Below are 12,858 nucleotides of genomic sequence, written 5' to 3'. Positions count from 1 at the left end.
GGGACGCAGAAGCCTCAGGCTGTGGTGCCTTACGCAGTGTCTGATGTCATGACGTAGAGCCTAGCAACAGCGCAGGCTCCTAGCGGAGTCCGTTATGGCCGCTGCAGCCTTGAGGAGGATGAGGGGAACCGCGCAAGCGAAACTGCGGCCTTCGCCGGGCCTTCAGGTCCCCGAAGTATTGGCGCGGCCGCTGGTCCTGGCGCTCCTGCTTGCGCCCACCACCATGTCCAGCGGTAAAGGGGGCGCGGCGGCAGGGCGGGCGCGGGAAGACGCGGAGGGCCGGGCACGGGCGGGGAGACAGGCCCGGCCAGGGAAAGGACGCTTCCGAGTGTCCGGAGCAGACGGCTGTGTGTAGATAGGGCAGGGTCTCTAGGGGCGAGGACGGACAGTAGGCTGTCTGCGGGAGTCTAAGGAGGTGGGGTCTCTGAGAAGCCCGAGAAGCGGGGAGGAGAGATGCGGGCATCCAGGGAGCAGAGTATGTAGATGGGCGTGGAGGGAGGAGTGGTGGTGTTGTCTGGAGAGCCTTGAAGAATGGGTTGCCAGAGGGAATGGCGGTGGTAGGGTCTCCGAAATTGCTTGGAGGGGGGAGTGGTGAGGGGACAGAGGGACCAGATCACCGGTGAGGAGATGGCCGCGGTTGGGAGGTGTGGGGTCTAGAGAGGGTCCCAAGGTGGGGGAGGCACCCAGGGGTCTAGTAGGACCAAGGGAGTGTGGGCGGTTTCCCAACGGGTGAGAGAAGTAGTAAAGATCAGGGTGGGCAGGGGCACTGACCAGACTAAGCTGATGGAGTATTTTGGAGAGCGAAAGTGAAGGGGAGGGGCGCCTGGGTGGCTCAGTTGGTTGAGCGACTGCCTTGGGCTCAGGTCATGATCCTGGAGTCCCGGGATCGAGTCCCGCATCGGGCTCCCTGCTCTGCGGGGAGCCTGCTTCTCCCTCTCCCTCTCCCCCTGCTTGTGTTCCCTCTCTCGCTGTGTCTCTCTCTGTCAAATAAATAAATAAAATGTTTAAAAAAAAAAAAGTGAAGGAGAGAAAGCTATCTTAGGGTACTGGTGCTCGGTAAAGAGCCAGATTACTGAGGCTTTGGGCTCCCGAGGGGCTTGGGACGAGGAGAGGAGGAAGGCGACAAGGGAGATTCTTGGTAAACATGGTTCCCTGTGTCCTGGCTTAGCCGGACAAGACCGCTTCATTTTAATGGAGTTGTAGGATTTGATTATTTCGTTTAAAAATTGTTATTAAAATTCTTTTTATTATTTATTGAGGTATGATTGGCATACAACATGTTAGATTCAGGTGTACAATATAATGATTTGATTATTTGTGTACACTGGGAACTGATCACCACGGTGGGTGTAGTTAGGACTCATCACAATACAGAGTTACAAAATTTTTTTTTCTTGTAATGAGAGCCTTTAAGGTTTACTCTCCTAGCAACTTTCAAATATGCATTACTATATTACTGACTATAGTCACCATACTATATATTATTACTTCCTTATGACTTATTTTGTAATTGGAAGTTAGTACCTTTTTTTTTTTTTTTTTTAAGATTTTATTTATTTGACAGAGAGATACAGCGAGAGAGGGAACACAAGCAGGGGGAGTGGGAGAGGGAGAAGCAGGCTTCCCGCTGAGCAGGGAGCCTGATTCGGGGCTCGATCCCAGGACCCTGGGACCATGACCTCAGCCGAAGGCAGTCGTTTAATGACTGAGCCACCCAGGCGCCCCAAGGAAGTTAATACCTTTCTGCCATTTCACCAACCTCTAATTCCCTCTTCTCTGGCAACCACCCGTCTCGTCTCTGTGAGTTTGACTTGTTTGTTTTGTTTTGATTTTTTTTGTTCCACATACAGGTGAAATCATATGGTATTTATCTTTCTCTGTCTGACTTATTTCAGTTAGCATAATGCCTCAAGGTCCATCCATGTTGTCACAAATGCCATATTTCATTTTGTGTGTGTGTGTGGCTGAGTAGTACTCCATTGTATATACACACCACATTTTTATCTGTTCATCCATCCATGGGCATTTAGGTTGTTTCCATATCTTGGCTCTTGTAAATAATGTTGCATGATTAAGTATTTTTTTTCTTAGAAATGTTACATTATGAATGAAGATATTGAAGGCTTTATCAGGAAATAAAGAAATATGTAACCTAGGGCCTGAGACTTAGGGGGAACAAATCCATTAATAAGAATTTGTAATGATTAAGCAGTATTTTGTTTAGTATTCCTTTTTTTCTTTAGGCTAAGACACAGTCCTGCTTTTCTCCTTAAATCTTTTTTGACTTTTCAGTGAAAAACAGTATGAATGGGATAGTGTTTTCTTATTTGCTGACAGGGGCTGTCTAGCCATACATTCATCTGTTACAGTGCTGTGGTTACTTCCTTAGGTTTCCTCAGCAGCAATGAGGGTAGGGCAGCCACCGTCCCAGAAGCATTTGTAAGTCTGTGGGGAAGGACTGAGGTTCATTTTCCCAAGGCCCTTTAATCATGAGTAAACTATAACGAGGATTTTTCTGGTTGATGCAGATATTTCTGTTCCTAAAGTGCTTACGTAGCATGATTGTTTAGTTATTTAATCATTTAAGAAAAAACCTGACATTTAAGCATTTATATTTCTTCCTGGAATGCTTAAGACATACAGTTTGAGGGATCTATAGCTGGTAACTGTATTTCAGAAACAGCCTTTCCCCTGGTTGAAAATTTTGTAGGGAGGGGCAAGCGAGGGGGGAGTGTGGAGTATTAAGGTGTCTTCTTGTCTTTTTATTTATTAGAGTGCCATAAATAGTTCTCCAGCTAAACTGGGACATTTTAGATAATCTTTTTTTTTTTTTAATTTTTAATTTTTATTTTAATTTTATTTTTTTAAGATTTTATTTATTTATTTGTCAGAGAGAGAGAGAGAGCACAAGTAGGGGGAGTGGCAGGCAGAGGGAGAAGCAGACTCCCCACTGAGCAGGGAGCCCAATGCGGGACTTGATCCCAGAACCCTGGGATCATGACCCGAGCCAAAGGCAGATGCTCAACCGACTGAGCTACCCAGGTGTCCCAATCTTTTTTTTTAATTAAGTCTTTCTGTCAATTTAAAATTCTTATTATTCTCTTCTAAAAATAATTTAAATGTAATACGTATGCTCTTAAGAGGGAAGCAGCTACATTGCAGTACAGCATGGCATTTGTAAAACTTTAAGAGAAGTGTTTTTTTTTTTTTTTTTAAAGATTTTATTTATTTATTTGACAGGGAGAGACACAGCGAGAGAGGGAACACAAGCAGGGGGAATGGGAGAGGGAGAAGCAGGCTTCCCGCTGAGCAGGGAGCCCGAAGCGGGACTCGATCCCAGGACCCTGGGATCATGACCTGAGCTAAAGGCAGTCGCTTAACCAACTGAGCCACCCAGGCGCCCAAGAGAAGTGTTTTTTTAAGCATACCTTATGGTAGAGTAATTTCAAAGTAATTACTCTTTTATTTTTTTATTTTTTTTTATCTTTAAATTTATTTTGAGAGAGCACGAGCAGGGGGAGGAGCAGAGGGAAAGGGAGAAGCAGACTCCCTGCTGAGCAGGGAGCCCGATACGGGGCTCATCCCAGGACCCCCAGTATCATGACCTGAGCCAAAGGCAGATGCCTAACAGACTGAGCCACCCAGGTGCCCCAAAGTAATTACTCTATTAATAAAAAAATAACAGTCTAGATAAGATGTGTTGAGCTCCAAACTTCAAGTAAGCATAGAAAGTTAGAAAGTTACTACAATAGATTTATTTAAACTTGTTCCATATTAAGTTTCTTAAAATTTCAGTACTTGGGTGTATTCTTGGAAATCTGTAAGGATTTTAAATTTTTATTTTGACAGAATAAAAAATAATATAAGCATTATTTTGGATCACTGGATGATCACCTTATGATTAAGTCTTGCCATGTCATTTCAAAAGTGCCTACTTTCTATGTTTGTCATTAAATTGCTCCCAAATGATCACCTAAATTTAATGTGTAGTGCGTTTAATTTTTGAGGCCATGTGTCCCAATCCAGTGTGAATGAATTCTAGGGTCCTCTGCATTCTTGTTTAAGAAATATCGATGTAGTCGATTTTAAGACAGTTTTTTAAAGGGACCAGTAGAAGAGAATTAAATGTAGAATGTTATTTTTAAAATGTTGTTTTAACTAGAGTGGAAATATCAAATAGAAAAGGGTAAAAATGGAACATTTAGAAGTCTAAAGTAATATATCTGGTTGTAGAAGCTCAACAATTAAATCCATAAAGTCAAAGTCACTTTGTTCTGAATACTCTTCATTTCTGACTAGATCAAATTCTCTGATTTGAAGGAGTGGAGGCCCAGGAGGTCCAAGTTTTTACACCTTGCACAATACTGATTAATTTTGCTCCTACTTGGTGCTAGGTATTGGAGTTATAACAACAAATGGGGTGACATTGGAGATACCCTTAGAAGAATGAGTGGGGTTTTGCCTGGCTGAAAACTATGGAAAAGGCTTTTCAGAGGGTGTGATAGGTGCAAAGATGCTACTTGGGAAGTGGTGTAGGGTTTGTGGTGAGAATCGGGTCAAGAGCATATTCAGTAAACATTTATTGGTATCTGTTAAGTAGGCAGCAGGGACAGAGTAGTTTGGGAGTTTAGTAGGAGATGAGATTGAGGTTCCAGATCATGTAGGATCTTGTAGGCTATTACAAAGACTTTGAATTTCACTTTTGAGAGAAGAGGAGAGCGCCCAGAGGGTTTTAAGCTGAAGGAGTAACATCATTGAACTGAAGTTTTTACAGGGCGACTCTGGCTGCTGTGTGGAGAGCGGACAGTAGGAGTTCAAGTAGAAGCAGGCAGATCATTCAGAAGACCTTACTGTTTGGGGAGTGGGAAGTAAAAATATATTTCTTTAAACTTTTTATTTTTGAAATAATTGTAGATTCACTTGCAGTTGTTAAGAAATAATACAGATCCCACATACCCTTTACCCAGTTTCCCCAGTGGTAACATCTTAAGAAACTGTAGTACGGTATTACAACCAGGATACTGACATGGATGCAGTCAAGATAAAGAGCATTTCCATCAACCTCTTGTGTTGCTTTTTTATAGTTACTCCCACTTCCTTCCTATCCCCACTCCCTCCTGAAATCCTGGCAACCACTCATCTGCTATTTATTTTTATCATTTGAAGAATGTGATATAAATGGGAATCATATGGTATGTAACTTTTTGGAATTGGCTTTTTTTTTTTTTTACCTAGCATAATTCTGTGGAGAGTCATCAAATTGTTTCATGTGTCAATAGTTCTTTTTTATTGCTGAGTAATATTCTGTTATAATATAGATACACTGTACTTTGTTTAACCATTCATCCTTTGAAGGACAACTGGGTTGCTTCCAGTTTTTGGCTTTTATGATTAAAGCTGCTGTAAACATTCATGTACAGATTTTTTGTGTGATTGTAAGTTTTCATTTCTTTGGGATAAATGCCCAGGAGTGCAATAGCTGGGTCATATTGTAGTTACATATTTAGTTTTTTAAGGAACTGCCAAACTGTTTTCTGGCATAGTTGTCCTATTTTATGTTACCACCAGCAACATTTAAGTGATCTAGCTTCTCTGCATCTTTGCCAGTATTTGGTGTTGTCATTACTTTTTATTTTAGTTATTCTGATAGGTGTGCAGTGATTTCTTTATTGTGGTTTTAATTTGCATTTCCCTAGTGGCTAATAATCTTTTCCTGTGCTTATTTGCCATCTGTATATTCTCTTTGGTGAAATGTGCCTCTGTGTCTGTTGCCTGTGTTCTAATTGGATGGTTTGCTTTTTCGTTTTTGAGTTTTCAGATTTTTTATGTATTCTGGATACTAGTCCTTTTTTGGGTTGGGGCTCACAGATATTTCTTCCTTTATGTAGCTTATCTTTTCATCCTCACAGGAAAGTCTTTCATGGAACAAACGTTTTTCATTTTGATAGAATCAAATTTATGGATTTTTTCCTTTTATATACTGTGTTTTTGGTGTCACGTCTACAAATTTGTGTCTAGTCCTAGATTCTAAAGATTTTTTCCCTTTGTCTTTTACATTTATTTTTATTTTTTTAAAAGCTTTATTTATTTGAGAGAGCAAGCTACTATGTGCCCTGCTGTCCAGAGCAGGGGGAGGAGCAGAGGGGGAGGGAGAGGGAGAGAATTTCAAGCAGAATCAGTGCTGAGTGTGGAGCCAGAGGTATGCTTGATCTCATGACTCTGAAATCATGACTGAGCTGAAACCAAGAGTTGGATGCTTAACCGACTGAGCCACCCAGGCATCCCTACATTTTACATTTAAATTTGTGATCCAAGGAAACTTAAATATATCAGAGAAATAGCAATTTATAATACTATTGCAAATATAAAAATTCTTTTAAGAAATTCCTGTTCATAGTTTTCTGAATGCTGTACTCAATTGTAGGACCTGTTTCCTTCTTTTCTTTCAATGGAAAGTTTCAAGGAACCAACTGTTGAAAATACTTTAAGGCAGTTTTACTAATTTACGAATTTTTCTTTTTTTTTTAAATTTTTTAAAAAGATTTTTATTTATTCATTTATTTGAGAGAGTGAGAGAGAGAGAGAGCACATGAGAGGGGGGAAGGTCAGAGGGAGAAGCAGACTCCCCGCCGAGCAGGGAGCCCGATGCGGGACTCGATCCCAGGACTCCAGGATCATGACCCGAGCCGAAGGCAGTCGCTCAACCAACTGAGCCACCCAGGCGCCCTGAATTTTTCTTTTTTTACCAATTTACTAAATTATTTTTTCTAAGAGATTTCATTCAGTCCAATTGAAACTAGCTATTTTTTCTATACAAAATAGGGTGTCAACTATGATACACAAACCAGAGTGTATTCATGTATTCAAGTATTACATGTTTGAACAAAGAGTGGTCTGTTATTGTTAATTTATGTGTATGCACATGTTTGTGAAAGCCTGGGAATGATTTGGTTTAATCTTACCCCTATAAAATATTTTACTTTAATTTGATAGACTTTAAAATAGTATTTTTGTATTTTTAGATCTGATGTGACAGTTCCTCTTTTTTAAAAAAAGATTTATATACTTTTAGAGAGAGAGAGCGTGAGTATTGGGGAGGGGCAGAGGGAGAGGGAGAGAGAGAGTCTTAAGCAGACTCTGTGCTGAGTGTGGAGCCCGACACAGGGCTCAATCTCACAACCCTGAGATCATGACCTGAGCCGAAACCAGGAGTCAGACGCTTAACCCTGACTACACCACCCAAGCGCCCCAGACAGTTCCTTTTTTTACAAGTATAATGGATATTCTTGAAGCTTTTCAACAGATACTACATTAGATTGTATATTAGAAACACTGTTAAATTTCAGCAGGAATCTTCTGAACTTTTGGTGTATAGAGCTACTTCTGTAAATAATTTAAACTACTTCAGTAAACCACACTGAGTGGGTAGGAACATAGGGAAATAAGAGCTTGTATGTGTTTGGTGTCATTCCCATACTGGATTGCCTTCCCCAATCTTTAAAATAGTCTAGTTCACACTTAGTTTTCAAGTTTCCAATCCAATTTCCATTTCTTCCCCTTTAGGAGTTTTTGCTTTCTTCTCCCTAAGAATACCTAAATAAAAAAAAAAAAAAAAAGGAAAAAGAAAAGAAAAAAAAGAAAGGAAATTGGGAGAGGAGGTCTTCTGGTTTTAGAATCACTTAGAAATGCTGACTACAGCTTGCTTATAGCTTCTCTTGAATTTGTTGTATTGTATTGAAAATATTTACTTTCACATTAAAAAAAAAAGATTTTATTTATTTGAGAGAGAGAGAGAGCACAAGCAGGGTGAGCGGCAGAGGGAGAAGGAGAAGCAGACTCCCTGCTGAGCAGCGAGCCAGAACGCTGGGCTCTATCCCAGGACCCTGGGATCATGACCTCAGCTGAAGGCAGACGCCTAACCGATTGAGCCACCCAGGCGCCCATTAGGTTCACATTCTATATCCAGTTTGTGACCTACTTGAGCTAGGATCAGCCGCCAGTCTTAACTGTTATGGAGATGGGGTGCAGTCTGGACAATGATTATTGAAGTCCAGCCCCTTTGTTAAATGAAAACAGAGGGGATGGATAAGAGCTTTGTGTGAATTTCACCATTGTGACCTAAAGTTACCCCTCTATTCTTTCCTTTTTCTTTTGCTGACAGGCTACATAATGTAGTAGGTCTTTTATGGTGCTAAACTTGTTACTTTCTGGCTAAAGAGTTATTACCTGATGAATAATTGACTAAGAAGAAATGTAACTGATTGCTGGCTATTGAGACTTATTAACAAATTCTCAAGGGGAAGAGGAATTTGGCAAAGAGAAATGCTTAGTGAAAAATTTAGGTGAATATCCTTCTATCTTGGTAGCGATAAAGTTGGAGATTTCAGTTTAATGTTCTTTATTCACTATTTTAGCTCTACCAAATACTGATTTGCCGAGCCACACTGTACTCCCGCCAGATGTTTCTGCTCCAAATATGAGTGCTTTAACACATGAAAACCAAACCAAACTTTCTGTCTTCCAAATCAACACCACTCTCCAACCCACAGCTAGTACAGAGAAAGGTGGAGGGGCAGCTGTAGCCCCTCATCCTTCACCTACTACTTCTCTGTCTCAAGAGGAAACAGATAACAATGAAGATCCCAGCATGGAGGAGGAGGATCTTCTCACGCTCAACAGTTCTCCGTCCACTGCCAAAGATACTCTGGACAATGGAGACTATGGAGAACCAGACTATGACTGGACCACCAGCCCCAGGGATGATGAGTCCAGTGAGGCTCTGGAAGAAAACAGGAACTACATGGAAATTGAACAGTCAGTGAGATCTTTTAAGACCCCATCCTCAAATATTGAAGAGGAAGATAGCCATTTCTTTTTTCATCTTATTATTTTTGCTTTTTGTATTGCTGTTGTTTACATTACATATCACAACAAAAGGAAGGTATGTTTGGGGTTTTCAGCCCCTCTAATTGCCCTTTATTATCTCAGTCATGTTTCTTACTAATGTTTTTGATGATTCAGAATTTTTTTCTTTTTTAGTCAAGTCTAAATTGATGGTAAAATATCAAGATGTCTATCGGCTTATAAACCTATGGTATATTTTAACAAATTACAGACAGAATGCTTTAGCTTGAATGCTTCTAAAAAAAGAAGTCAAATTGTTTTTTGAGCAAAACCAAAGCCTAGTGGTTTTTGAAAAACAGGTATTACGTCTTAAGTTAGCATTGTTACTTCAGCGGGAATACTATGGAGAAAAATTGTTAATTTAATACTTTTAATTAAGTAAGCATTGAACTTAATAGTATTTTTTTTTTTTTAAAGATTTTATTTATGTATTTGACAGAGAGACAGCGGGAGGGGGAACACAAGCAGGGGGAGTGGGAGAGGGAGAAGCAGGCTTCCCGCTGGGCAGGGAGCCTGACGTGGGGCTCGATCCCAGGACCCCGGGATCATGACCTGAGCCGAAGGCAGACCCTTAACGACTGAGCCACCCAGGCGCCCCAATAGTATTTTAATACTTTTTTTTTCCTGGTTGTAAAATCGTTACATATTTATTTTCATTGCCAGTGATATTCTCTCCCAGTGTTGAAACGTTGGGCTATCTCTGATCTAAACACCTGAGGGACTTGTTAAATAGGCAGGCTCCTGGGCTCCACTGCAATCTACTAATTCATCTCTGCAGATAGAACCCAGAATCAGTCTTCAGCTAGCACTCTGTACATTAAAATTTGAGTAGCACTGTTTAACTTTGTTTACATGATGGAAAATAAAGCCCTTTTGTTGTTTTTTTACTTTTTGAATTTGGGAATCTAGGAGAGAGATAGTGTACTTGTTATACTTTTAGCATATCCTCTGTTTGCTTTTTTTGCATATCTAATTTATTTTGTTTTTTTCCAGATTTTCCTTCTGGTTCAAAGCAGGAAATGGCGTGATGGTCTTTGCTCCAAAACAGTGGAATATCATCGTCTAGACCAGAATGTTAATGAGGCAATGCCTTCTCTGAAGATTACCAATGATTATATTTTTTAAAGCACTGTGATTTGAGTTTGCTTATTATGTAATTTTATTTGCTTGACTTTTTTATATAATATTGTGCAGATGTTTGCCATAGGCAGTTGGTACTTAAATGAGAGATGGGTCTCTCTTTATTTTGCCTTGGTGCTTTGGAAATGAAATGTCACAAACAAGGAATATATAATTTTTTATCTACACTTTTAGAGGTAAATTTAATCAGGTGTTCAGAATGTGGAGCTAAGCATTATCTGTTAGTTTTGTTTTAGATTTCTTTATTGTACTTCTTCTGGAAGTATTAGTAATACTAGTTTTAAAAGATCCCAGCCTTTAACTAAATCCTAACATATCTGGTACTGCTGGCTCAGATTCTCTTTCTGCCATCCAAGTACTATTTTTTAAGCCACATTTTGCGCTCCCAAACTGTAATCTACAAGGATGTGTGTAATAGTGCTTGGCATAAAAGTAACATTTTTTTCTTCCAGGAAAATTACTTTGGATATTTTTGGATAATTTAAATATAATTTAAGATAATGATACTGCTCAATCTGACCACAATTTTAGGCAACACATTAATAAATGTCTAGAAATTCTGGCAGTAGAGAGACTAGTTTGCAGTGGACGTAGATAAAATGTTACAGAGATACCATATTTTGGCTTGAATTACTGAATTAAATTTAGAGGTAGAAATTGTGGGAAAATACTAAATATACATACAATTGCTTTTAGTTTGCAATTGATTGTAGCACGGGTTCCTCCAAGCTTTCAAGCAAGGAGCAGAGTTTAAAATTGTATCAGATTTGTTCACTTTATTACTTCATAGTAAGTTTGAGTAAATCTTAGGGGCCATTATCACTTAAATAATACTGTACCTAGGCCTTTCAAATTAAAATTATACCTGAATGAAGTTGTTTGTATACATAAAGGACAAATGTGTACACTGACTTTTTCTCCCCCCGTACTTGTTTTATTTTCTTCTGTTTTGTTTTTCACAGCAACTGGAAATTATTTACTGTATTTCATTTTAGCCTGTCTTTATATAATAAAGAGTTGATAAATATGTAAATATGTGATTTGAACCATGGTTGACTTACAAATGTCACTGCAGCTTTTTAGAAAACATAGCCCTTAATATATGTTAAAACACCTACTCGGAAAGCCCGGGTGAGCCAGCGGGCATGTGCTTTGCGTAAAGATGGAAGAAGTAGGGCAATCCACCATTTCTTTCAGGTGGACAATGTACTGTCCCGATAAGGAAGGGGAGCACAGTGGAAATACACCTGAACTGTTTTATTGCAGTAATTTTTCGTATCTGAAATTGTATTATTTAATATTTTGAATAAGATTTTAAAAATAAATGGCAAAGATATAAATCTATGATTTTATAAGTGTGTTTCTTTTTTTTTTTTTTAAAGATTTCATTTATTTATTTGAGACAGAGAATGAGAGAGAGAGAGCACATGAGAGGGGGGAGGGTCAGAGGGAGAAGCAGACCCCCTGCTGAGCAAGGAGCCTGATGCGGGACTCGATCCCGGGACTCCAGGATCATGACCTAAGTCCGAAGGCAGTCGCTTAACCAACTGAGCCACCCAGGCGCCCCTAAGTGTGTTTCATTTTAATGATGGCACGGAGTCCTTCCTTTGGGTGGTGGTAGAGGGGTCATGTTTTGTTTGGGAGGAAGCTAAACTGACTAGCTTGTTTTTGTTCCTTTTAGCAGTAGTACTCTGCCTCTATGAGTCCTCTCAGATTTCTAAATCCTACTTCAGGTCCAGTTTTCTGCTAGGTACTGAAGTTGTTTGAAAACTGTGGCAAAGTAGGATTGCAAAGAAAAGTAAAGCAGCTAAATCAGTGTATACTTTCTAGCACTCTGGCCTCCCTGTTGTCTCCCTGTTGAAGGTTCCCCTATCAGGAAGCTCATACCCCCTTAGTGGATCTGGGGTTCTTGGGCTTTTCCTGATGGCACAGTCTTTGCGTTCCACACCCAGTGCTGCGATCAAGTAGTCTTTGACTTTTGGAGCGTCGCATCATACGTTGATGCCAGTGGGATGCCTGACTGGCTCAGTTGGTGGAGCATCTGACTCTTGGTCTTGGGGTTGTGAGTTTGAGCCCCATGTTGGGTGTGGAGATTACTTAAAAAACATAAATCTTATTTTTTTTTAATTTTTTTTTTTAAGATTTTATTTATTTGTGAGAGAGAGAATGAGAGACAGAGAACATGAGAGGGAGGAGGGTCAGAGGGAGAAGCAGACTCCCCGCCGAGCAGGGAGCCTGATGTGGGACTCGATCCCGGGACTCCAGGATCATGACCTGAGCCGAAGGCAGTCGCTTAACCAACTGAGCCACCCAGGCGCCCAAATCTTATTTTTTTTAAAGATTTTATTTATTAGAGAGAGAGAGAGTGTGCATGCACAAGTGGGGGAGGGGCAGAGGGAGAAGGAGAGAGGATCTCAGGTGACTCTCCGCTGAGCAGGGAGCCCGACTTGGGACTTGGGGCTCGATTCGAGGACCCTGGGATCATGACCTGAGCTGAAGGCAGACGCTTAACCGACTGAGCCACCCAAGGTACCCCTAAAAAACATAAATCTTAAAAAGCTGCCCAAGTCGGGACGTCTGGGTGGCTCAGTCGGTTAAGCGGCTGCCTTCGGCTCAGGTCATGATCCCAGAGTCCTGGGATCGAGCCCCGCATCGGGCTCCCTGCTCGGCGGGGAGCCTGCTTGTCACTCTGCCTGCCTCTCCCCCTGCTTGTGTTCTCTCTCTCTCTCTGACAAATAAATAAAATCTTAAAAAAAAAAAAAGCTGTCCAAGTCTTAACAGAGGCACCCGTGCTTCTGGGTTATAAATATGTAT

At 40.6% G+C, this 12,858-nt stretch overlaps 1 protein-coding gene across 1 annotated transcript; it reads left to right on the top strand.

The window, feature by feature from the left end:
• Window positions 1-17: 17 nt before the first annotated feature.
• Window positions 18-11,384, top strand: CUNH5orf15 (chromosome unknown C5orf15 homolog). The gene is made up of 3 exons (XM_045892617.2): window positions 18-233; window positions 8,415-8,941; window positions 9,898-11,384. Exons 1-3 carry the CDS (start codon window positions 95-97, stop codon window positions 10,027-10,029), a joined length of 798 nt encoding a protein of 265 aa, XP_045748573.1. The 5' UTR covers window positions 18-94; the 3' UTR covers window positions 10,030-11,384.
• The last annotated feature ends 1,474 nt before the right edge of the window (window positions 11,385-12,858 follow it).

This window comes from Mirounga angustirostris, unplaced genomic scaffold (assembly GCF_029215605.1).
Source record: "Mirounga angustirostris isolate CCGP_5_RB_7025 unplaced genomic scaffold, mMirAng1.0.hap1 SCAF_7, whole genome shotgun sequence".
Lineage (NCBI taxonomy): Eukaryota > Metazoa > Chordata > Mammalia > Carnivora > Phocidae > Mirounga > Mirounga angustirostris.
The sequence above is the reverse complement of the archived record's forward strand: the minus strand, read 5'-3'. Positions and strand labels throughout refer to the sequence as shown.